The sequence below is a fragment of the Elephas maximus genome, chromosome 1 (genome assembly GCF_024166365.1).
Source record: "Elephas maximus indicus isolate mEleMax1 chromosome 1, mEleMax1 primary haplotype, whole genome shotgun sequence".
Classification (NCBI taxonomy): Eukaryota; Metazoa; Chordata; class Mammalia; order Proboscidea; family Elephantidae; genus Elephas; species Elephas maximus.
This window is the reverse complement of record NC_064819.1, coordinates 31,086,559-31,111,430: the sequence shown is the minus strand read 5'-3', so window position 1 is coordinate 31,111,430 and position 24,872 is coordinate 31,086,559. Positions and strand designations below refer to the sequence as shown.

Sequence of the window (24,872 nt, the reverse complement as noted above, 5' to 3'; positions counted from 1 at the left end):
ACCATTAGACAGGCACCTTGATGCTGGACATGTGGTTTACTTAAAACTTATTATCATAAAGTTGTAACATATCTCAGCGCTCAGATTTTTCTCCTACCTCAGATGGCTTCCTTAGGATAGATTCCCAGAAATGAAATTACTGAGTCAAAGGGTACAGACATTTAAAACATGTTTCTCTCTACAGTGTCAAATTAATAAAAAAAAAAAAAAAAAAAGGAAAAGGTCTGACATAGTCTTGTCTACCTTTCTGTAAACTGGATTCATGGTTTAGATTTAGAACTGCAGTTCTTTGTCTTAGCCTGATGCCTGGTTATTTTCTTTTCTTTTTGTTGTTGTTGAGAATATACACAGCAAAACACACACTGATTCAACTGTTGCTACATGTACAATTCAGTGACACTGATTACATTCAGGTTGTGCAACCATTCTCACCCTCCTTTACTGAGTTGTTCCTTCCTCATTAACATAAACTCACTGACCCTTAAGCTTCCCATCCATTCTTTCAAGTTGCTGTTGTCAATTTGATCCCATAGAGACAGCTCTTAAAAGGGCACGATGCTCAAGGCAGACATTCTTTACTAGTTAAGCTAAACTATAATTTTTGTATAAGAAGACTTCAGGGGTATTTTTGTTTAAGATTTAAGGGTTAAAGATTACCCCAGGACAATAGTTGTGGGGGTTCATCCAGCCTCAGAAAATCTGGGTTTCATGAGAATTTGAAATTCTCTTCCACATTTTCCCCTTTTGATCACAGATGCCTGGTTCTTGACCCTCCTACTAACCTCCTGCCACCATTTCTGAAAGATCTCTCACGAGTGCCTCACTGAGATCACCATGATGTCATCTATTCAGTGGTCACTAAGGGTGCAAACACCCTGCCTTGTCCCAGTGTCTGCAGCCATCTCCCAGCTGTTGAGATTTGTCCCCTGGACATACTTGTGCCAAACAACTAACGAGAATCTGGAAGCATCTTATCTCCTACTGCAGCAATCCTCAAGTCTATCTACCAGAAAAGAGTTGGGAAACCTGAGTCCATGTATCAGGACTGTTCGTAAATGAGGCCTTCTCCTCCTAGAAGCAAGTGACTTCATTCGGGATTCGGGGTTTGTTCTTCGTCCCCTCTCAATCATCTAGTGCTACTATAACAGAAATACCTCAAGCGGATGGCTTTAACAAACAAGAGATTTATCTGTTTGGGAGGCTAGAAGTTCGAATTTGGGGTGCCAGCTCCGGGGGAAGGCTTTCTCTCTCTGTCAGCTCTGGGGGAAGGTTCTTGTCATTAATCCTCCCTTGGTCTAGGAGGTTCTCAGCCCAGGGACCCTGCGTCCAAAGGATGTGATCCACTCCTGGCGCTTCTTTCATGGTGGTATGAGGTCCCTTTCCTCTCTGCTGGCTTCTCTCTTTTATATCTCAAAAGAGATTGACTCAAGATACAACCTAATACTGTAGATTGAGTCCTTCCTCATTAACATGACTGCCTCTAATCCTGGCTCATTAACATCACAGAGGTTAGGATTTACAACACATCAGTAATTACGTCAGATGACAAAACTGCAGACAACCACACAACACTGGGAATCATGGCCTAGCCAAGTTGACATACGTCTTTGGGGGGACTCAATTCAATCTGAGGGTGACACTCCCTCAGCATCAAGGCATTCTGTGTTTTAAGATCCAAGCTAAGGAAGGAATGGTACTGGACTTGATTGGCCAAGTTGTTCCACTTTAACAAAAGATGCCCAGGTTTGGGTCGTCTGGACTGAAAGACCTTTGAACTGATGGAATGTGCTGGCAAAAATGGCAAGAACATCCTCATGGTGATGTCTTTGACCATGACCATGGCAGAGCCAGGGCCTGTGAGCCTTGGAAGAAGCTGTGTTAGGATTAGAATTTAGATTTTGTAAGGCAGGCTATTTATAAGTACTTTATTTTTCTTCTGTCACTGCTCAGGGTTTAATAAAGTCTTGGCAAATGCTCTGGACTGTCTTACCCATGTTAAGGGGAAATCCTAGGAAGGGACACAGCCAGGTCCTTCAAGAGAACACTGAATTCATGGAAGCCAACGTCATGGAGAAAATTTGAGGGAGCAAAGTAAGAGCTGGGACAGCCACCCCCCTTGGCTAAGATTCTCTTTCCAGCATGAAAAACCTGGAGGTAGTCTTGTCTTCGCATGAAATAACGCAGGAAAGAAACAGGAAATGGCCTTTTCCTTCTTAGCAGTTTCTTTAAAGTAAATTACCCAGAAAAAAAAAGGCCGTTTTTTTTTTCCCTCCTCTTTTCTTTTTACAGGAAGAAAAAAAGCAGGAGCTCTGATACCGAGGAAGCTCAGAGCCCAGAAAGCTAATGACAATGGAACCAGGGAGATCTCTCGTTCACACTAGGTTAAACAGGATAGTAAAAGAAGATTCCATCTTTGAAATGCTATTCTGGGAAGAAAGAGAGAAAGAAAGGAATTACTCAAGCCCAGACCCTAGAAATCTAAAGGGCATATAGTAACACATTTCTATGAATACGAATGAAGTGATACAAAGGTCAATTCTCTGTTCGCAACTGATGTCAACCCAATAAAATGATTTCTGCCTTCAAAGGAACAGAAGCTCCTTATTTAGAGCTGTGTCAGCAAACCCTGGTGGCATAGTGGTTAAGAGCCATCGCTGCTAACCAAAAGGTCGGCAGTTCAAATCCACCAGGTACTCCTTGGAAACTTTATGGGGCAGTTCCACTGTGATCTATAGAGTTGCTGCGAGTTGGAATTGACTCGACGGCAGTGGGTTTTTTTTTTTTTTTTTTTTTCCCAGCTTCTGACAAATATGGGCTGAACTGGGAACACATCGCAAAGTACTGAAAAATGTTCGTGAGTCTTGACTGAACATAAACAAGGATGTTCGCTGCACGGCTCTGTACTTGTAAAAACTGTCAACAACCTCAGCGCCCTCCAATTGGGGATGGGTTAAATACAAATTACAGTACGTCCACAAAATAGAGTATGAAATGATGCCACATAAAAATCATGTCACAGAATATTAATTGGAGTGGAGAAATATTAATGATAGACAGCAGGCCAAGAAACTGTGTGTAAAATAATCTTATTTTTGTAAAAACATGTGCTAATAGGAAAAGTCTAAGAAAATACTCACTCAGATGTTAACAGCTGTTACCTCTGAGTGCTGGAACTTTGGGTGACTTTTCCACTTTGTGATTTCCTATATGTTCCAAGTATTCTGGAACTTTTATAATTAGAAAAAGCTTGACAGGTTATAAAAACAGGGTTAACAACAAACCTAGACAATTGGCTTCAGAGGGGTCTGAAGTACTCACCACTCATCTAACAAAGATCTGGCTGAAAGGGATAAAAGAGGTATGAAGTGAAGAGCAAATCATGAACCTCAAACTACATTCACACAGGTCCAAATGTTTCCCCGAAGAGGACTCCACCGGTCCTTACCGGATCCCGTCCGCCCCACGATGCCTATCTTCTCCTTAGGTTTGATGGTGAAGGACACTTTCTTCAGGACCAGAGGGAGATTTTCTCTGTATCTCATCTCTGCATTCTCGAAGGTCACCTCTCCTTGCTGGGGCCAGTCAGGAGAGGGAGCCTTGTTCTTGATTCTGGCAGGTGCTTCCAAGGAGAGAGTCTGGGGACATAAGAGGCTGGTTCAGACTGACCACATAGATTCTGAGGGAGCCGGCAAGACTTTGTCACGGAGGAGTAATGGCAGGACAATCACAGAGGCAGCGGCCACCCTGTCCTTTGCTATGGAAAGTCCCGTTTGCAGTGACCTCATCACCACTAAACTAGACAGAGACAGAGTACAGTGGCTACTAAGTACCAATGGCTACTAAGCAGCAGCTTGGGGCCGTGCGGTGGTTTTCACACTGCCTTTTGTCCTCAGGAATCCTTCTGTGTCACAGCCTTGGTGGCCGAGGGAAAACCTAAAGAGTGGCAGTTTTTATTGAGATTCCTCGGAAACATTCCACTCGAAATGGGATCCCACCGTTTGAAAACACTGGCCTAGGCCAGAAGGAAGGAAACAGACATTGACTGAACACCTAATCGGATCCTGGCATTCTGACATCTCCGTCCATTCAGGAGACACAGACTCCCACCTCAGCTCTGCCACTAGGAGCTGTGTGACCTGGACAAGTGATTTTCCCTCTCTGGGACTTAACATCTCAGCTGTAAACTGTGGGGACTGGGTTAGATAATCTTGGAAATCATTCCAGCTTTAAAATACTGACATTATATAACTGCTTGGGTAATTTCTGTCACCGATGGTCACACCTAACAAGGTTTTAAAACTCTCTGGCAACGAGCTACAGGGCTCATAGCCTCACAAAGGAGTAAGGGCCAAAGACTGCAGTGCTCTGGGGGTGGTATAAAAGGCTAGGACTCCAAGCTGGAAGGACTCTGTGCTGGGACAGGCATCCAGGTTGGGGACAGGGAGCAGGAAGCTAGTCCTTGGAGATGTGACTGGTTTGCAGGATCTACTTTACAGCACCTCTGACATCACCCTGACACGCTCACCAATGGCGACACTAAACACTCTACGAACACATGTTCACACACTTATCTTCCACAGACCAGACCAGTGGGCAGCAAGGCTAATATACAAACATAAAGAATAGCTATTAGCAGATACATTGGACAGCTAGCTGCCATTCTTTCTGAAAGGAATCACTTGTAAGTTTAAGATATATCCTACAACTAATGATGTTCTTTGTCAAAACCAAATGTTCAGTGAAGCAGGTCTCTGCCAGAAAACAGTTTACATACACTTAGCTCTCAACTGAAAGAGCAGTTTGTCAAAGCTATGTTTGTAAGTCAATTACTTGGGATGTATTCTTCCCATGTAAACAATGTTATGAATGCTGGCCAAGTCTCAGGGCAGTTCACAAAATACATAACTCCTGAGAACGGAGTTCAACTTGAAAATCCTAACTACTGAAGACTCTGCTTCTTGACACAAGGTGATTACAAGCCCAAGAGACAGAAAGGGCCACACGAACCAGAGACTACATCATCCTGAGACCAGAAGAACTAGATGGTGCCCGGCTACAACCAATGACTGCCCTGACAGGGAACACAACACAGAACCCCTGAGGGAGCAGGAGAGCAGTGGGATGCAGAACCCAAATTCTCATAAGACCAGACTTAATGGTCTGGCTGAGACTGTATAGAAGGACCCGGGTGGTCATGGCCCCCAGACCTTCTGATGGCCCAGGACAGGAACCATTCCCGAAGCCAACTCTTCAGACAGGGATTGGACTGGACAATGGGTTGGAGAGGGATGCTGGTGAGGAGTGAGCTTCTTGGATCAGGTAGACACTTGAGACTATGTTGGCATCTCCTGCCTGGAGGGCAGAGGAGAGGGTGGAGGGGGTTAGAAGCTGGCGAAATGGACACGAAAAGAGAGAGTGGAGGGAGAGGGCGGGTTGTCTCATTAGGGAGAGAGTAATTGGGAGTGTGTAGCAAGGTGTATATGGGTTTTTGTGTGAGAGACTGACTTGATTTGTAAACTTTCACTTAAAGCACAAAAAAAAAAAAAAAAAGACTCTGCTTCTTCCTGCAGAAAATTGCTTTCAGGGTCCCAACTACGACACTAGCAAGACGCTGCTCACAGCAAGGCTGCAGAGGCTCCTGGAGGAAGGTGGGACGGGCCAGACAACCTCGGTATCAACTAAGTTAACCAGTTTCTGAGCTGTGGATGCAGTTTAGAATTAGCTATGGAGCGTGGGTCATTTCGGAACATGGAAGCCCGCCCCTCCTCTTTCTCATCATCTCCGTCACCCCGCCCCCCAACCTCCCAAATCAGACTTCCCAGAGATGAGGCTCACGTTTGTGCTTTTGTCTAATGCACAGTAGGGGACTCTGAAGGCCACCCCCAATTAATAACAACTGAACTATACAAAGAAAGAAGGCAGTCCGTGGTCTTAAATCATGTAAGGAAAATGGCACCTTAGTCAACTGAAGTGAACAGACAAGCTCCTCAACACTGGATATGAAGCCAATGAACGTAAACTCTCAACCAGACACAATTCACAAATACATCCAGAAACCCTAATGATGGTCTCTTCTCCAGCCCATGCATGCTCGAGAGACCATGGGGTGAGATAAGGCAGAGACGATGGGTCTCCTCCTTGCACATCCACTGGAGCCACTGAGGGTAAAAACGACCCCGTGAGGGCCGATGAGTCACGGGACTGTGCGCAGACTGACCTTAATGTAGTGGTTGATCCTCTCCACCGAAGTGAATCGAGCTTCCGTCTCAGATGCCAGTCTAACAGTGAACTGGAACAACCCCGTTAACTGACAACGGAAAGTGAAAATCCAAGAGCGAATTCATTATGAATACGTGCCAGGTCAATGCTAGAGAACTTCCTTCTTCTAGGGAACCATAACTCGATTATAGGAACTGTGGTGACATGAGAAGTCCTGGTGGCGCAGTGGTTAAGAGCTTAGCTGCTAACCAAAAAGTCAGCAGTTCGAATCTACCAGCCATTCCTCAGAAACCATACTCTGTCTTATGGGGTCACTATGAGTCAGAATCTATTCGATGGAAATGGGTTTGGTTTTCAGTTTTTTGGCAGTGAAATGAGTTCTTTCATGTGTCCTTTTGCCTTGGTTCTTTGGAAAAACAACTTGAGAGATTTCCTCCAGGCCCTGAGGAGTTACCTTTGCCCTAGTTTCTACTCTGAAGGTTTGTGACTTTCATCCAAGTTGATTGACATTTCCTGGGTAAATGTAAACAATTTGGTTTGAAACTTTTTGTCTGGTCCTGGGCTGCCCTGTGATTGGTATGCAGCTTGTGGGGAATGGTCAGTAGACTATGCAAATGAGGTGAGCTGTAGCCTACGATGCAAATGAAGTGTTTGTGGCCTACTGAGAAAGGTTTGGTCAGTTTGTGGTTTCCTCGCTGGGAGATACCATGGCTTGAAATTGACAAGGAGTTGTGTACATAAGCAGCCAACCCCACAGAGGTGTTTTAGAGGCAGAAGCAGGAAAAGAAGCAGAAGGAAGAAAGAAAAGAGAAGAAGCAATGAGAGACAGACAGGAGGCAAGGAACCTCCTAAAAGAACTATAACACGGGTTAAGGGCTGTAACACTGATGAAGCGAGAAGCCTGGAAGGGGCCCAGTGGCAGAGCAAGCAGTGACAGACAGCAGAGCCAAGAGGAGCCTGTCCTGAGGGGGCCGAGAGGAGCCTGTCCTCAGAGGGCCAAGAGGAGGCCCGCGCAGCCAAGAGAAGCTGAGAGAGCTGTCCTGTGCTGAACAAGGGAAGGACGTGAATTTCACTTTGGGGGAGCCTTTCAGACTTTGCCTGCATGCTTCCTGATCCTGAGTTGTTGTCTGTTGATCCTGATCCCAAGTGGTACCCGGTTCCTTAATAAACCGATTAACTGTAAGTACACTTCATGAGTTCAGTGAAATGTTGAATCCAAATGGGGAAGAGAAGAGTGCTGAGGGAGCGGAGAGTAGCTGGTGTCAGAGATGGAGTGGTGCAGCAGCCTGGAGAATGTGGAAATCTGCGATATACTTGATCTCCACCTCACAGAAACTGGCTTTGTGCCGATTCTTATATTTGGAGTTATTGGTACAGGAACTCACTGGGCACATGCAGTAGCTGGTTTTAGGGACCGTGTAGTTCCCTTAACATTTAAGACAATGCCTATCACCCCCAATCAACTGTAGTTCCCAACGAACACAGGTAGCACCGTGGTACTGCCGGCACCAACTTTCCTGTGTCCAAAGGCTCTCTATCCATCTTTCCATTTTCAATAACACACACGTGCAGTAACTTCTGGGGTTCATACCGGGACCTGTACCTGCTGCGCAGTCACAACAAATGGAGACAACAACCTATGAGCAACTAGTGAGGGTGCTTCCAGGAAGGTCATACTCAACCTGGGGCTGAGCAAACCCTGTGTACCCCAGACGGAAGATTCTGGAACACAGCATATACAGCACGTAGTCTTCCCCAACCCATAAGGAAGTCTGTGTAACCTGGACAGACGTCTCTGAGTATCTGTGAAGACACACATCTCAAGGGTTCCTCTGGCTACTTATTTTTATCTTTTTAACATAGAAACACATCAAATATACACAAGAGTAGAGAGAATAGTATAATGAACCCCCACGTGCCAATCCCTCAGTTTAAAAAGTTATCCACTTATAGCCAGTACTATTTCATCTACACCCTTACTCGCTTCCCCTCTCCTGTACTGTTTGGAAGCAAACTCCTGATATCCTATCATTTCATCCATGAATATTTCAGCTTGTATCTCTCTAAAGTACAAACCAAAACCATTGCCATGGATTCTGACTCATAGCAACTCTATAGGACAGAGTAGAACTGCCCCCTAGGATTCGCAAGGAGCGGCTAGTGGATTTGAACTGCTGACCTTTTGGTTAGCAGCTGAGCTCTTAATCACTGTGTCACCAGGATTCCCTCAAGTATATTAAAGACTCTTTAAAAATATAATGTAATAATGTTAGCATGCCTAAAAATAATAGTAATTCCTTAAAATCTTATCTTCAAATAAGTAATCATTGTTTGAGTTCCCAATTATTGTCTAAGCTATTTGAAGACCTTCAAGCAACCCTAACCAAAAAAAAACCCCAAACTCATTGCCGTCAAGTTGATTCTGACTCATAGTGACCCTATAGGACGGAGGAGAACTGCCCCACAGCGTTTGCAAGGAGCAGCTGGTGGATTCAAACTGCCGACCTTTTGGTTAGCAGCTGAGCTCTTAACCACTGTATCCCCAGGATTCCCTAAAGTATAAAGACTCTATAAAAATACAATTCAATAATGTTAGCACACCTAAAAAAAAAACAAAAAACTCCTTAAAATCTTATCTTCAAATAAGTAGTCAGTGTTTCAGTTCTCAATTATTGTCTAAGCTATTTCAAGAACTTCAAGCAACCACAAACCAAAAAAAAACCCCAAATCTGTTGTCGTTAAGTTGATGCCAACTCATAGCGACCCTATAGGACAGAGTAGAACTGCCCTATAGGGTTTCCAAGGAACGGCTGGTGGATTCAAACTGCCGACCCCTTGGTTAGCAGCTGAGCTCTTAACCACTGTGCCACCAGGACTCCATCTGTAATCCCTAGAAGGGTTTATATATTTAATCCAAACCAAAACCCAACCGATTGCTGCTGAGTTGATTCCGGCTCATAGCGACCTTATAGGACGAAGTAGAACTGCCCCATAGGGTTTCCAAGTAGCACCTGGTGGATGTGAACTGCTGGCCTTTTGCTTAAAGCTGTAACTCTTAACCACTACACCACCAGGGTTTCCATATATTTAACAGTACTGGGAAAATCAGGGGCTAGGAAGAGGCCAGAGATGAGAGGTTAGCAAACACTCATAGTTAAGGAACAACTTTCAATGTCATGTTTCTTTATGAAGAAAACAGCCCCTGTTTCTTAAGCACAAGCAACTGAATTAAATCCCTTCTTTCCTAGACACCACCCCTGCCTCTCGCTCATCCCTCCCTGCCCCAAGCAAATACAGACTGCATGGCCAAATGAGAGCAAGAGGTGCTCCAGAGGTCCGGAGGTAAAGCGATGCCTTAGGGTGGGGCCCCCATCTCAGTCTTCTAGGGCAACACAGGAAGGGCTCAGGGGAGCAGGGGTGATGCTCTGATCCCAGACACTGACCTGGACAGCGTAAGAGATGGCGAGCCCCGCGTAGGCCGGGGGGATCTGTCCGTGCATGAGGACAATCATCAGCCCAGTGGTGGTGATCAGGGCAATGCTGATCAGGTCCAGCCGCACAGCCAGCCATCTCATGGCACACGTGAACAAGAAGAAAGGGGCTTGGTTGTTATCCAGTAGCTCCTGGTACCTATGAGGAAGACAGGCACCTGATAGGCCAACATGGCACCACACAACCCTCTCGTGGAGAATGATGTCCAGGCTTCAGCGGATTTTGGAGTGGAGGGCAGATATTTAAGTACTTCCTGCTTGAAATGGGAATACAACAGGCAACTTCAGGAGGGTAGGTTATTCCAGGTCCCACCTACAGGAGGCTTTCTCCTCACACATGGGGTTTCCTAGTTTTACCCAAAGAAACACATTAAAGGTATTTGGGAAAAATGTTTAATTTAACAATGTAAGGGGAGTATGGGAAAGGTGACCAAAAAGCTAAGCTTTAGAAAAATGTCTTAGGTCAGGGGGTTATTTTCCCTGAGAAAGAGAAGTCATGTAGGCAAACAGCAGAAAAGGTCCAGGTCTAGAGGAAAAAACTCTTTTAGGCTGAACGTGAGAGAGCTGAAAGGATCTGCTGACACACCACAGCTGGGCAGAATGGTACTTGTTTCCTGGGGCCGTGGGGCACAGAACTAGGAGCCGTGAGCTAAACCAGAGCTGAAGAGGCTGAGACAAGGCACCAGAGAGGCCTTCTGAGAAGGGGACCCCGCTGTCACCAGGGGCCCTGGACAGGAGAGCAGACCATCTGAAGGCTCAGGGCACCATGCGCAAATGGAATTCCCCGAGCAGGAAGTCCTGACAAGCAAATGTTCTTTGTTTTTTTTTTTTTTTAAAAAAAAAAAAAACCCATCTTTTCTTCTTAAAAGAAAATGTGTGTCCTTTAGAGAAAATTTAGAAATAGAAAATGCACTAAAAAAGATTTAAAAAATGTAAAATTCCAGTAATCTCATCACCCAGTTAAAACCATTTTCTTCCAGCACTGTTTCTTCAACGCACTTGTATTTCCTGTGTATATATGTAACACACCTATCACACAGCATACTGCACCTAAAATCCTGTTGCTGTTGAGTCGATTCCAACTCATAGCGACCCTACAGGACAGAGCAGAACTGCCTCATAGGGTTTTCAAGGAGGGGCTTCACTTAGTTTCCCTTAAAGTAAAAATGTATCTTACTGAGTGGTTTAACACTTTCTATAAAACTATTTTTTTTTCCTAGCCTTCCTAGTCTATGTTTTCTTTTTAAATTAATCAATTTTTGGCACAGCTGACATATGCACAGAACAGAAAATTTAAAAGGTTCAGAGGAGAACCCAGATATAAATCCATCCACATATGAGCAGCTGATATTTAACAAAGGCCCAGTGTCAGTTAATTGGGGAAAAGATAGTCTTTTTAACAAATGGTGCTGGCATAACTGGATATCCATTTGCAAAAAATGAAACAGGACCCATACCTCACACCGTGCACAAAAACTAACTCCAAGTGGATCAAAGATCTAAACATAAAGACTAAAACGATAAAGATCATGGAAGAAAAAATAGGGACTACGTTAGGAGCCCTAATACAAGGCATACACAGAATACAAAACATTACTTAAAGGCTCAGAGGGTTTTATCATGAAACTCAGTCTCTCTCCCACCCACTCTTGAGCTCTCCGTTCCCCCCTACACAAGGCAACGCTTAGCTAGTTCCTTGTGTCTCCTTTCAGAGATGGTCTGAAGGTTACACATGTGACACAGACTTCAAGGGCAACATGCCACACACACCCATCTGTACCTTGCGCTTCCACTACTCCACTGCGGAGATTATGCTCTCAGGGTCGCTATGAGTCAAAACTGACTTGATGGCAATGAGTTTTTGTACCCCTAGAGCGGACTCAATGTTTTAAAGGCCACAGAGAATACCACTGCATGGGCATACCAGTTTACCTAACCAGTCCTCTACTGAAGGACATTGGGGTTATTTTCAATCTCTTGTTAATACAAAATCTCCAAAGGACTATCTGTGTATGTACATGTTACAAATAATATTCAATGGCTAAATAAAATGCCAGTCTAGTGCCAATGCCTACCTTTTACTATTCAAAAAGAGCAAAACTTCATCAAATATAGCCATTCAAGACCAAGAGGCAACAGACTCCAAACCTATGTTTCTGTCTTCCCATTTGCTCAGAAGGGAGTCCCACCAAGCAAATAAATTTTTACCAGAGACCATTCCCCCTTAAATCACTAGTACCCTGAGTAACAACCTGTAGAATCTCCAACTCTGGCTTTGCAGGGACTTACAGACTCTTACTAAATGCCTGGAATGCTGGCTCCCGTTTTTGCCTTCCGGCCCCCATCAGCACTGACCTGTGCAGAAATTCCTGCCCTTTGTCGTAGGCATGGATGGTGGCCAGGCCCTGAATGCTGGATGTGATGTGGGACAGGAAAGGTGACTGTGTGATATTGTCCAGACGCTTCAGTTCTCGAATTAAAACCCTGGAGAGGAAATGAGTTCTGTGTCAGAGTGGTCGACTAGCAACTCTGGCTTCATCTTCTGCCTTACAGATGTGGAAACTTCCTGTTTACCTGGAGACAACGTGGAGAATGGCGAAGAGGATGACGAGGGGCCCCACTGCCACAAGGAACCAAGGAAAAACACCTGCGATCATCCCAAGACAGAAGAACACCAGGATGACGTTTTGGATGAACATCTCAGCCTGGAATGGCAGGCGTACATCAACTGGGGACCATAAAGGATAAGTGTTAGACTACTGGGATCCACAAACAAGGAAAACGGAACCAAAAGCTAAAACAAAAAAGAGGCTCCACCGTGGCTACTATTATTACAGAACATTTTGATCAAAGGCTTTCTAGAAAAATCCTGACCAAAAGGGGAAAAATGCAAAACAGAATTTCAAATTCCGATGGAAGTCAGACTTTCTGGAGCCACTGAGGCTACATGACCCACCCAAAACTATTTATTGCCCTAAGGTAATCTTTAAACTTTAAACCAAAAATATTCCCTGAAGTCTTCTTTCAACCCAACAATAGTTCAGTTTAATTAGTAAAGCATGTCTGCCTTGAGCATTGTGCTTTTTTAAAAAAAACTATCTATAGGGGATCAAATTGACAATAGCAACTTGAAAGGACAGACAGGAAGCTGAGGGCACAATGACTTTATGCTAATGGAGGAGGAACAACTCAGAAAAGGACGGTGAGAACGGTTGCACAACCTGAAGAATACAATCAATGTCACTGAATTGTACATGTAAAAATTGTTGAATTGGTGTATGTTCTGCTGTGTATATTTTCAACGACAAAAAATAAATTAAATTAAATATTAGAAAAAAAGAGAGACTCTACCAAAATCCCTACCTGAAGTTGATGATTTTGTACTTTGAACAGTTGGATCAAAGGCAAATCTGGAATCCTGGTTAGTCTCACTTTTGTTATCCCAATAAAAACCCAAGTAATCTTGACCCCGACTCTTTTGGCTCACTATCCCGTAAGCCCTCTTTTAATGTTTTCTTCTTTTACAAAGTAACCTATGGTTGTTATCAAATACCTGGGAAATAAATGTGCAAAAAAGACAAAAATCACCTATACGATTGCCAATCCCGATGAACTGATTTAAGAAGCTTTCTTCCTGGAAATTTTTAAACAGATACAAACGATGAAACAAGAAGACAGAACCTTCCAGTTATTGACTTTTTCTTCATCTCCTTTCTACAACCTTCCCTCTCACGCCCGCCCCCCTTTTTGGCTGAGATATTTTCACGCAAATTCCACACGTGCTGATAACACTGATTTTTAAAAAAAATCCTTTTAATAAGCTTTATTTTTTACAGCAGTTTTAGGTTTACAGAAAAATGGTGCAGAAAGTACAGAGACTTGGTGTCTAACTCCCTCCTCTTTGCCAGCTATGTCTCCTCATACTAGCAACTTGTACTCCTGTGGTATGTTTGCTACAAATGAACTAATGTTGATATATTATCATTAAGTACAGCCCATAGTTTACACTAGGGTTCACTGTTTGTGCTGTACAGTCCTGTGGGTTTTAACAAATGCATTACAGTATCATATAGAATAGTTCACTGCCCTAACACGCCCTTGCTCCAACTGCACATCCTTCCTCTCTTCCCCCGAATCCCTGGCAACCCCGGATCTTTCCACTGTCTCTATATTTTTGCCTTTTCCAGAATTTAATATAGTTGTAATTATACAGTATGTAGCTTTTTCAGAGTGGCTTCATTCACTTGTTGTTAGGTGCCATAAAGTCGGTTCCGACTCAGAGTGACCCTGTGTACAACAGAACGAAACACTGCCCGGTTCTGCACCATCCTCGCAATCATTGCTATGCTTGAGCCCACTGTTGCAGCTACTGTGTCGATCCACCTCGTTGAGGGTGTTCCTCTTTTTTGCTGACCCTCTAAGCATGATGTCCTTCTCCAGGGACTGCTCCCTCCTGACATGTCCAAAGTACCTGAGACAGTCTCATCGTCCTTGCCGAAGATTTGGGCTGTGCTCTTTCCAGGACAGATTTGTTTGTTCTTCTGGCAGTCCATAGTATACTCAATATTCTTCGCCAACACCATAATTCAAAGGTATCAGTTCTTCTTCTGTCTTCCTTATCCATTGTCCAGCTTTTGCCTGCATATGAAGCGACTGAAAATACTATGGCTTAGATCAGGGACACCTCAGTTCTCAAAGTGACACCTTTGCTCTTTAGCACTTTAAAGAGGTCTTTTTGCAGAAAATTTGCCCAATACAACATGTTTGATTTTTTGATTGCTGCTTGTAGATCCAAGTAAAATGAAATTCTTGACAACTTCAATCTTTTCTCCATCTATCATGATGTTGCTTATTGTACCAGTTGTGAGGATTTTTGTTTATGTTGAGGTGTAATCATACATACTGAAGGCTTTGACCTCCATCAGTAAGTGCTTCAAGCCCTCTTCACTTTCAGCGAGCAAGGTTGTGTCATCTGCATAACGCAGGTTGTTAATGAGTCTTTCTCCAATCCTGATGCTGTGTTCTTCTTCATAAAGTCCAGCTTCTTGAATTATTTGCTCAGCATACAGATTGAATAAGTATGGTGAAAGGATACAGCCCTCATGCACACCTTTCCTGATTTTAAACCTGTTAGCACAACTGCCACTTGGTCTATGTACAGGCCCCTCAAGAGCACATTCCCTTGGAATTCCCATCCCAGTGGAATTCCCATTCATCACAATGCTGTCCATAATTTGCTATCCATATAACTGAATGCCTTTGCATAGTCAATAAAACACAGGTAAACATCTTTCCGGCATTCTCTGCTTTCAGCCCAGATCCACCCGACATCAGCGATGATATCCCTCGTTCCATGTTCTCTTTTGAATACAGCTTAAATTTCTGGCAGTTCCCTGTCAATGTGCTGCTACAACTGTTTTTGAATTATCTTCAGAAAATTTTACTTGGGTGTGATATTAATGACATTGTTTGATAACTTCCGCGTTCTGTTGGATCACCTTTCTTTGGAATGGGGACAAATATGAATCTCTTCCAGTCAGTTGGCCAGGAAACTGTCTTCCAAATTTCTTGGCATAGGTAGACAAGTGAGTGCTTCCAGCATTGCATCTGCTTGTTGAAACATCTCAATCAGTATTTCGTCAGTTCCTGGAGCCTTGTTTTTCACCAGTGCGTTCAGTGCAGCTTGGACTCCTTCCTTCAGTACCAGTGGTTCCTGATCATGTGTTACCTTCTGAAATGGCTGAACATTGACCAATTCTTTTTGGTACAGTGACTCTGTGTATTCCTTTCATCTTCTTCTGATGCTTCCTGTGTCATTAAATACTTTCCTCGTAGAATCCTTCAATATTACAACCCGAGGCTTGAATTTTCTCCTCAGTTCTTTCAGCTTGAGAAATGCCAACCATGTTCTTACCTTTTGGTTTTCTAACTCCACGTCTTTGCACATTTCATTATAATACGTTACTCTCTCTTCTTGAGTTGCCCTTTGAAATCTTCTGTTTGGCTCTTTTACTTCAGCATTTCTTCCTTTTGCTTTAGCTACTCTACATTTAAGAGCAATTTTCAGAGTCTCTTCTGACTTCCGCTTTAGTCTTTCCTTTCTTTCCTGTATTTTTAATGACGTTTTTTGCTTTCTTCATGTACGATGTCCTTCATTTCACCTCACAACTCATCTGGTCTTTGATCATTAGTGTTCAACCCATCAAATCTATTCTTGAGATGGTCTCTAAATTCAGGTGGGATATACTCAAGGTCCTACTCTGGCTCTCATGGATTTGCTTTAATTTTCATCGGCTTCAACTTGAACTTGCATACAAGTAATTGATGACCTGTTCTGCAGTTGGCCCCTGGCCTTGTTCTGACAGATGATACTGAGCTTTCCTACATTTTTTCCACAGACATAGTTGATCCTGCAAGATTCACGTGTATAGTCATCATTTATGTTGTTGAAAAAGGGTATTTGCAATGAATAAATTGTTGGTCTTGCAAAATTGTATCATGCAATCTCTGGCATTGCTTCTAATACCAAAGCCATTATTTTCCAACTACCGATCCTTCTTTCTTTGTTTCCAACTTTTGCATTCCGATCACCAGTGATCACCAGTGATGCATTTTGATTGCATGTTTGATCACTTTCAGACTGCAGAAGTTGATAAAAATCTTCAATTTCCTCATCTTTGGCATTCCTTCTTTCACTCAGTAATATGAACTCAAGGTTCTGCCACTTTTTTAAGGGGGAAAGTACATGGTTTTTTATTGTATTATTCTTTGTGCTTCATTGTAGAATGTCAGAAAATGCAGAGAAGTATAAAGACAGAAATAAATGGAAAGCATCCATAATTCTACTGTAAACATTTTGGTGTTCTTTCCAGCTTTAAATAATTTTTAAAAACAAAGTCCCTATACATATTTACATTTTTGCAGCCTGCTTTTTGACTTAATATAATATTGTAAATACCTTTCCATTCATTGATTTGTTCTGAGTAATATCCTTTTTTCCCCCCTTTTATATAATATTTCACTGTTTTTGGTGAAAGTTTACACAGCAAATTTGGTTCCCATTTAACAATTACTATGCAAATTGTTCAGAGACATTGATTACATTTTTAACAACGTGTTAACACTCTCATTATTTCCATTCTGGATGTTTCAATTCCAGTAATCTAGTATTCCTGTTCCTTTGCCCTTTCATCTTTGCTTTAGAGTAAACGTTGACCATTTGGTCTCATATTTTTTTTTTTATAGTGCTATCTCATATAAAAAGATGATTTAAAAAAAAAATGTTGCTGTTGCTGAGAATATACACAGCAAACCATACACCAATTCAACAGGTTCTACATGTACCATTTAGTGACAGTGATTACATTCTTCAAGTTGTGCAACCATTCTCACCTTCCTTTCTAAGTTGTTCCTCCCCCATTAAATTTACTGCCCCCTGAGATTCCTATGTCATCTTTCAAGTTGCTGCTGTCAACTTGATCCCATATTAAAAAAAAAAACCAAACCCGTTGCCATCGAGTTGATTCTGACTCATAGTGACCCTATAGGGCAGAGTAGAACTGCTCCATAGACTTTCCAAGGAGCGCCTGGTGGATTCAAACTGCCGACCTCTTGATTTGCAGCTGTAGCACTTAACCCCTATGTCACTAGGTTCCCTGATTCCATATAGATAGCTCTTAAAAGAGCATTAATGTTCAAGATAGACATTTTTTACAAGTTAAGCTAAACTATTGTTTGGTTTTAAGAAGACTTCAGGGGATACTTCTGGGTTTAAGGTTTAAAGATTATCTCAAGGCAATAGTTTCAGGAGTTCATTCAAACTTTATGGTTCCAGGAAGTCTGGAGTCCCTCAGAATTTGAAATCCTGTTCTGTAATTTCTCCCTTTTGATCAGGATTTTTCTATGGAATCCTTGATCAAAATGTTCAGTAATGGTAGCCAGGCACCATCCAGTTCTTCTGGTCTTATGGCAAAGGAGCAGTTGTTCATGAAGGCAATTAGCCATACATTCCATATCCTCCCTCTCCTTTTTCCTGTGTTGTTCCAGGAGAATACAGACCAATTATTGTGCCTTGCATGTCTGCTTCCAAGCTTTTAATACTCCAGGTCAATCTGGGCAGTAATAACATCCTAAGGAATCGATTCGAGGGCACTGGGTGAACATCCTAACAATATTAAGTCTTCCAATCCATGAACATTGAACATCTTTCAATTTATTTATGTCTTCTTTAATCTCTTTCAGCAGTGTTTTCTTTTTTTAAAATAATTTTTATTGTGCTTTAAGTGAAAGTTTACAAATCAAGTCAGTCTCTTACACAAAAACCCATATACACCTTGCTACACACTCCCAATTACTCTCCCCCTAATGAGACAGCCTGCTCTCTCCCTCCACTCTCTCTTTTCATGTCCTTTTCGCCAGCTTCTAACCCCCTCCACCCTCTCATCTCCTTTCCAGGCAGGAGATGCCAACGTAGTCTCAAGTGTCCACCTGATACAAGAAGCTCACTCCTCACCAGCATCCCTCTCCAACCCATTGTCCAGTCCAATCCCTGTCTGAAGAGTTGGCTTCGGGAATGGTTCCTGTTCTGGGCCATCAGAAGGTCCGGGGGCCATAACCACCGGGGTCCTTCTAGTCTCAGTCAGACCATTAAGTCTGGTCTTATGAGAATTTGGGGTCTGCATCCTACTGCTCTCCTGCTCCCTCAGGGGTTCTGTGTTGTGTTCCCTGTCAGGGCAGTCATTGGTTGTAGCCAGGCACCATCTAGTTCTTCTGATCTCAGGATGATGTAGTCGCTGGTTCATGTGGCCCTTTCTGTCTCTTGGTTTCAGCAGTGTTTTATAGTTTTCATTGTATAAGTCCTTCACAGCCCTGGTGAGACTTCTGGTATTTTATTACCTCATATGCTAATGTAAATGGAATTGTTCCCCTAATTTCTCTTTCAGATTTCTCAATGTTGGTATATAAAAACCCAACTGATTTTTGTTTGTTGACCTTGTACCCTACAACTTTGCCAAATTTCTCTATTAGCTCTACAAGTTTTCTTGTGGACTTTTTGGGATTTTCTATACATAGGATCATACCATCCATGAATAGAGATAATCTTACTTTTTCTTTTTCAATCTGGATACTTTTTATTTCTTTTTCTTGTTTTATTACTACGGGTAGGACTTCTAATACAATATTGAATAGAAGTGCTAAGAGTGCGCACCCTTTTCTTGTTTCCAATTTCAAGGGAAAGCTCTCAGTCTGTCTCCATTAAGTATAATGTTGGCAGTTGGCTTTTCACATATGCCCTGAAACATACTGAGGAACCTCCCTTCTATTCCAATCCCTCTATGTCTTTTTGTAGTTTCATAGATCATTTATCAAGGAATAATGCAATGAATAATGCTCCCGTGTATGAACGCACCACAGTTTGAAGGACAGGTCCTGATTGCACAATGATCAAGCGTTTGGCTGCTAACCAAAAGGTCAGCAGTTCAAATCCACCAGTTGCTCCTTGGAAACTCTATGGGGCAGTTCTACTCTGTCCTATAGGGTCATTATGAGTCGGAATCAACTCACTGGTTTGGTTTTATTGAAGGACATCTTGGGTCCTTCCACAATTTTTGGCAATTATGAATAAAACTGCAATAAATATCCATGTACAGGTTTTTATCTGGGCATGTCTTCATCTCATTTGGGTAAATATCTAGGAGCATGGTTGCCGGATCATATGGCAAGCCTGTGTTTAGCTTAATAAGAAACTACCAGACTGTCTTGCCAAAGCGCTGTACCACTTTGTATTCCCCCCAGCAATGAATGAGGGTTTCTGTTGCCCTACAGACTCACCAGCATTTGGTATTGTCAGTGCTTTGGATTTCAGCCATTCCAACAGGTATGTGGAGTTTCTGGGTGGCATGAATGGTTAATTACTTGGCTGCTAACTGAAAGGTTGGTGGTTCGAGTCCACCGAGAGGCACCTCAAAAAAAAGGCCTGGTGATGTACTTCTGATACATCAGCCATTGGAAATCCTATAGAGCAGAGTTCTTCTCTGATCCACATGGGGTCGCCTGCCATGAGTTGGAATTATTTGGATGGCAACTGGTTTGGTTTTTGTTTAACAGTGGAATCCAACTGTTGTTTTGATTTGCAAAGACATATGATGTGGAGCATTTTTTCGTATGCTTATTTACCAACTGTGTATCCTCCCTGGTGAGGTGTCTGTTCAGATCTTTTGCCCATTTTGTAACTGGGTTACTTGTTTAATTGTTGAGTGGAGTCTTTTTTTCCATTCTTGTGTGTACGTATATGTGTGTGTACTTGTGTTTAACATAAGTGGGATCATGCTATTATACACTGATTGTGCCTATCAGTGATGGTTTGTTTTGATCCCTCCTTACTTCCAGCATGGCTTTACATTAACCTATCAATGTCTGGAAAAAAAAACGCCTTTTATGGAGGCAGCATAGTGCAGTAGTTAAAAACATCAGCTTTGTAGACAAAAAGATGGGCTCAACACCCAGCTTTGTTACCTAATAGCTGTGTGACCTTGGGCAAGTTACTTAACCTCTCCAGACATCAGCTTCCTCATGTATTTAATGGGTGAAACAATACCCACTTCATAAGGTTGCTGTGAGGATTAAGACCAAAAATCCGCTGCCTTTGAGTAGATTCTGACTCATAGTGACCCTACAAGACAGAGTTAACCTGTCTCATAGGGTTTCCAAGGAGTGGCTGGTGGACTTGAACTGCTGACCTTTTGGTTAGCAGCTGTAGTTCTTAATGACCGAGCCACTGGGACTCTGAGGATTAGGATAATGCTTGTAAAACACTCAGCATACCACTTTTGACACAGTAAGCCCTTAATAAATATCAGGTGGCATTACTCTAATTCTGGGTTATGGGAATATGTAAGTTCTGGTGCCGGGCACTGCCCATGCAACATCAGGGAAACTACAGAACTTGTCAGAGGCTGTGGGTCTCCAGGAACCAAAGCATTACCTCAAAGCAAGTATGTGCTGTGGAATTCCAGAGGCCCCTCTCCAGAGCCTTTATGCCAACTCAACCCTCTGAATTTGTTTTCAGGTCCAATAAGACTGAATGGGAACTTAAATGAAAGGTAAAAAATCAGACAGGTCTTTAGCCTGGTATACGCTGAAGCATGGAGAAGATGCTAAAACTAAAATGCTCCTGTGAGGAAACCTATAGGCAGTGTGTTCTCAGAATCTAAGGATATGGAAGCCTGCACATTTGGGGAGTCATCTAGAGCAAAGAGTGAGGTCCAGTGTGCCTTCCAAAGCGTAAAAGAAAGGATGAGTCAGAAGTACCTTCATCCATGTCTTTGGAAAACCTGTTGAGAATCCTCCCCGTGGGGGTAGTGTCGAAGAACTTCATGGGGCTTCGAAGAATCCTTCGAAACAGCTCGTCGTGAAGCCGGGATGAGGCTCGCAGGGTCCCCTGAGGAGCGGAGCACACAGGGATCAGGGCCAGAGACCTACAGAGTCGGGCAGCTCAGCCCTTACTCGTCCAGGCCACTCCCAACGCTGCGGGAGGGCAGCAGGCCTGGCCTCACAGTAAACCCTCAGGGAGGAAGGAGGTAGCTGACAGGGAAGTCTGAGGCAAACAGATACAAGTCATTTCAGCTAGGGCCACTGTGCTCCCAGGGAGTCCCCAGATTCAGAATCAGCCCAGGAGAAAGCACGCAGGGAGATGGGAGTGGAGGCCGCACCACACACCTTGACAAAGACGACTCCTCGGACAGCTTTCAGGAAGAGGATGACGGCCATGGACAGGGCGTAGATGCTGGCGTAGTACTGCATGGAGGGGTTGTCCTTCATGCTGTCACTCACCACAGTCCTGTTCCCTCGGGTCACTGTGGTGTTCTATTGGAAGGTAAGGCACTCTGAGGCAGGGCTCTGAAGGAGCGCCAGCAGCCCCTGCCTGTGCCACGCTCAGCTCCAGGGGTGTCAGGATAATGGCCCCAGGACCTGGCTGTGGCAAACACAAGGCTGGCTTTGCCTACCTCCTCCTCTCTTTTCTCATGGACAAGGGCAGACAGTCTGCTGATGCCCTAGTGACAAGCTCTACCACCCCATGAGTTGGCCAAGGGTTTTCTTGTCTCGTGATGTTACATCAGGGACTCATCTTTTCCATCCTGGGTCATCCTTGGGCATTGCTCCTTTTCTTTGAAAACTAGAGCAGTTTCCCTAAAAATCACCAGACAATATGGCGACATGGCCACATGCTCAGACAAACAATTTTCTCATTAAGGAGTAGCTTACCCCACTTCCTTGCTTGATCCAGTAACTCAACCACCAGGTGCTGAAGGCAGTGCTGCCCACATTCAGCATGAAAAGGGCCATAATGACCAGGAACGCCAAGGGGCCCCCAGCGGCCTGGATGTAGACACCATACACTGACCAGGGCACGGAGCCCTGCCCCTTCTCTTCCACTTGTACCAGCTGCCCTAGGTAGGAAGAGAGAAACACGAACTCAGAAGAGAAAAGCTACTCTCCACAAATTAAACCATCTACAGATAACAGCGGCCCTGGTCAGCAGTTCGAATCCACCAGATGCTCCTTGGAAACCTATGGGGCAGTTCTTCTCTGTCCTGTAGGGTCGCTATGAGTTGGAATAGACTCTGGGGCAATAGGTTTTATCAAGCAACAGAATGGAAGAGAACCTACAGTTTAGGAGGCTCTAGATTAGAATCATTTCCTCTTTATCAGAAGCATTCATTCAATATTTACTGAGCGCCAGGTCCAGAATGAGGCCCTAGAGCAGTAAGAGGAGGAGGAGGACCAGGTCCCTGCCTGGGGCAGCTCAGAGTCTAGTAGGGCAGGCGGATGAATACACGTATTATTACAATGAAACGGGCTAAATGTGATGATACAGTATAAGCAGGGCAGCGTGGGAACATCCAGGAAGAGCACCTGACCCACCTGGGGGAGGTGAGTAGCCATTAGCGGCGAGGTTTCAAGGGAGCTTTTCTGTGTAGTCTGCATTGTACTGTGAGAGGTAAGTCAGAGTTGGCCAGGTGGAGCAACAATAGGCAGGAGACTAACATGAGCTCAGGCCCAGAGGTGGGGAAACAGGAAGGTATGTACAGGTAAACACAGCACCTTAGCACTGCTGAGCTCAAGGTGAGTTATGTGAGTGCAGGGTGTGGCAAGGGACAAGGGGGATAAACAGGCTGCGGTCAGTAGAAAAGCACTTGAAGTCCGTCCTCCACATGAGAATGTCTCAAGAGAACAGGTGACGGGGTGTCGAGATCCATCTCTCTCAGCCCTGCTGGACAAGGTGACCTGGGATGGCCAGAATGCCCACACCAAGTGCCTCTGCGTGCAGCCTCTTGCATTTACCCCAGGGTCCCACATACTCAGCAGCATTTTGTATGTGTGCTGTATTAGGAAAAGACAAGAAAGCCTGGCTTTGAAAATCAGAAAGGTTTCGTATGGGAGAGTGAGGTGGATGGTCTGTCTTTAACTAGCTCTCTCAGCTCCCTGTGCGGAGGACAGATTTAAAAGGTGACAGGTTAGAGGAGCAGTCAAGACATAAATGTAGCAGGACGTGGTGAGTAACTAGCTAACCAGACCAAACCCACTGCCGTCAAGTTGATTCTGACTGGTAGTGACCCTACAGGACAGAGTAGAACTGTCCCATAGGATTTCCAAGGAGTAGGTGGTGGATTTGAACTGCCAACCTTTTGGTTAGCAGCCGAGCTTTTAACTATTGTGCCACTTGGGCTCCAGGTTCAAGGTATCTGCCAGGGTGTCCCGGGTGTGGCCAGGTGATTGGTGCTGACATGACAAGACAGAGAAACAGCAGCAGAGAGAGCCTCTGTCTCTCCCTCACAGATGATGTTTAATCATCTTGGAATAATGGGCCCTGGTGGCACAATGGTTAAGTGCTTGGCTGCTAACTGGGAGGTCAGGGGTTCGAACCCACCAGCTGCTCTATGGGAGAAAAGACCTGGCAATCTGCTCCGGTAAAGAATACAGACTGGGAAGCCCTATGGGGCAGTTCTACTCTGTCCTACAGGGTCACTATGAATCGGAACTGATTTGACAGCACACAACAACAATCTTGGAATAAGCCACACACACCTTGAGCATTTTAAGAATTGTGAGTATCCAGGTTCATGGCTACACAGATGTTGTTGTGTGCCACTGAAGTCGATTTAGACACAGAGTGACTCTATAGCACAGAGTAGAAATGCCCCATAGGGTTTCCAAGGCTGTGGAGCAGATCCCCAGGTCTTATCTCCCAGGCACTACAGGCAGGCTGGAACTGCTGACCTTCTGGTTAACAGCTGGCCTCTTAACAATTGTTCCACAGGGCTCCTTGCTATACAGATAAGAACAAATGTTTTCCTAGTGACATTCTATTCTTTATGCTGCCTGCAGCAGGAACTGACAGGTGTCTCCACCTGCGCTGTGTCTGCCTTTGCTGCTGGAGTAAGTTTTCTTAAATCACACCTGAATTAAAAATATCACCTTTTTTTTTTTTAAAGAAAGAAAAGAGACAGGCAGTGGTCAAGGGGAATGGTCTACCCCTAGCGCTAAGTGTCTGTTTGCAGAACAAGGAAGTGAAAACAGGCCCACCCCACAGCACCCGCACACCCAAGCAAGGCTCTGGACAGGAAAAAAAAAAAACAGTCCAACAAGGAAGTAACTCAATAGAAAGGAAGGTTTGTGAGCAGGACTACATTCCTTTGTTTTTGGTAAACTGACCTGCAGCTTAACCTTCTTAAAGGTGGAAATGCCCAAGGTGATTCAAATAGCTTCTCTAACTTCTAAGATTTGTTTCTGCTGATAAGATAAAGGGATTGAGAAACAGGACCAAGGACTCTGATGTGGGAGGCCAAGCAGGAAACAGCCTGCTATAAGTCTTGGTTACAGTCCTGGCTCCAGTCTCATCAGGACAAGCCCACGCCTGTAGGATTCTGTCACAGGGGCACTCTTGGAGCTGTAACACCTGTGCTTTGCTTTGGGCAGACTTTTAAAGAGCAAAGGTGAGTCATAGGAAGGGAAGGTATAACGTTCACCACCATTCAGTCTTTTCTTACTCAAGATGACTCAGCCAGAACTACCCAGGACCCCACCCCACCCCGTGGGATCCAAAGAGCCTAGGATTAAAGGTCATTCTTGTGGGCCTGGTCAGTCTAAGCAAACAGAAGG

At 44.0% G+C, this 24,872-nt stretch overlaps 1 protein-coding gene across 2 annotated transcripts in view; it reads right to left on the bottom strand.

The window, feature by feature from the left end:
• The window catches only part of ABCC5 (ATP binding cassette subfamily C member 5), a 115,247-nt gene that overhangs the window by 26,515 nt on the left and 63,860 nt on the right, over positions 1–24,872 (bottom strand). For both annotated transcript variants that reach the window (XM_049881471.1, XM_049881472.1), the window contains 8 exons: positions 21,975–22,159; positions 21,429–21,575; positions 21,021–21,150; positions 12,285–12,438; positions 12,066–12,194; positions 9,663–9,849; positions 6,218–6,307; positions 3,446–3,635 (listed from right to left, as the gene is read on the bottom strand). In XM_049881471.1, the coding sequence (XP_049737428.1) occupies positions 3,446–3,635; positions 6,218–6,307; positions 9,663–9,849; positions 12,066–12,194; positions 12,285–12,438; positions 21,021–21,150; positions 21,429–21,575; positions 21,975–22,159 (1,212 nt within the window). The remainder of the gene's footprint in view (positions 1–3,445; positions 3,636–6,217; positions 6,308–9,662; positions 9,850–12,065; positions 12,195–12,284; positions 12,439–21,020; positions 21,151–21,428; positions 21,576–21,974; positions 22,160–24,872) is intronic.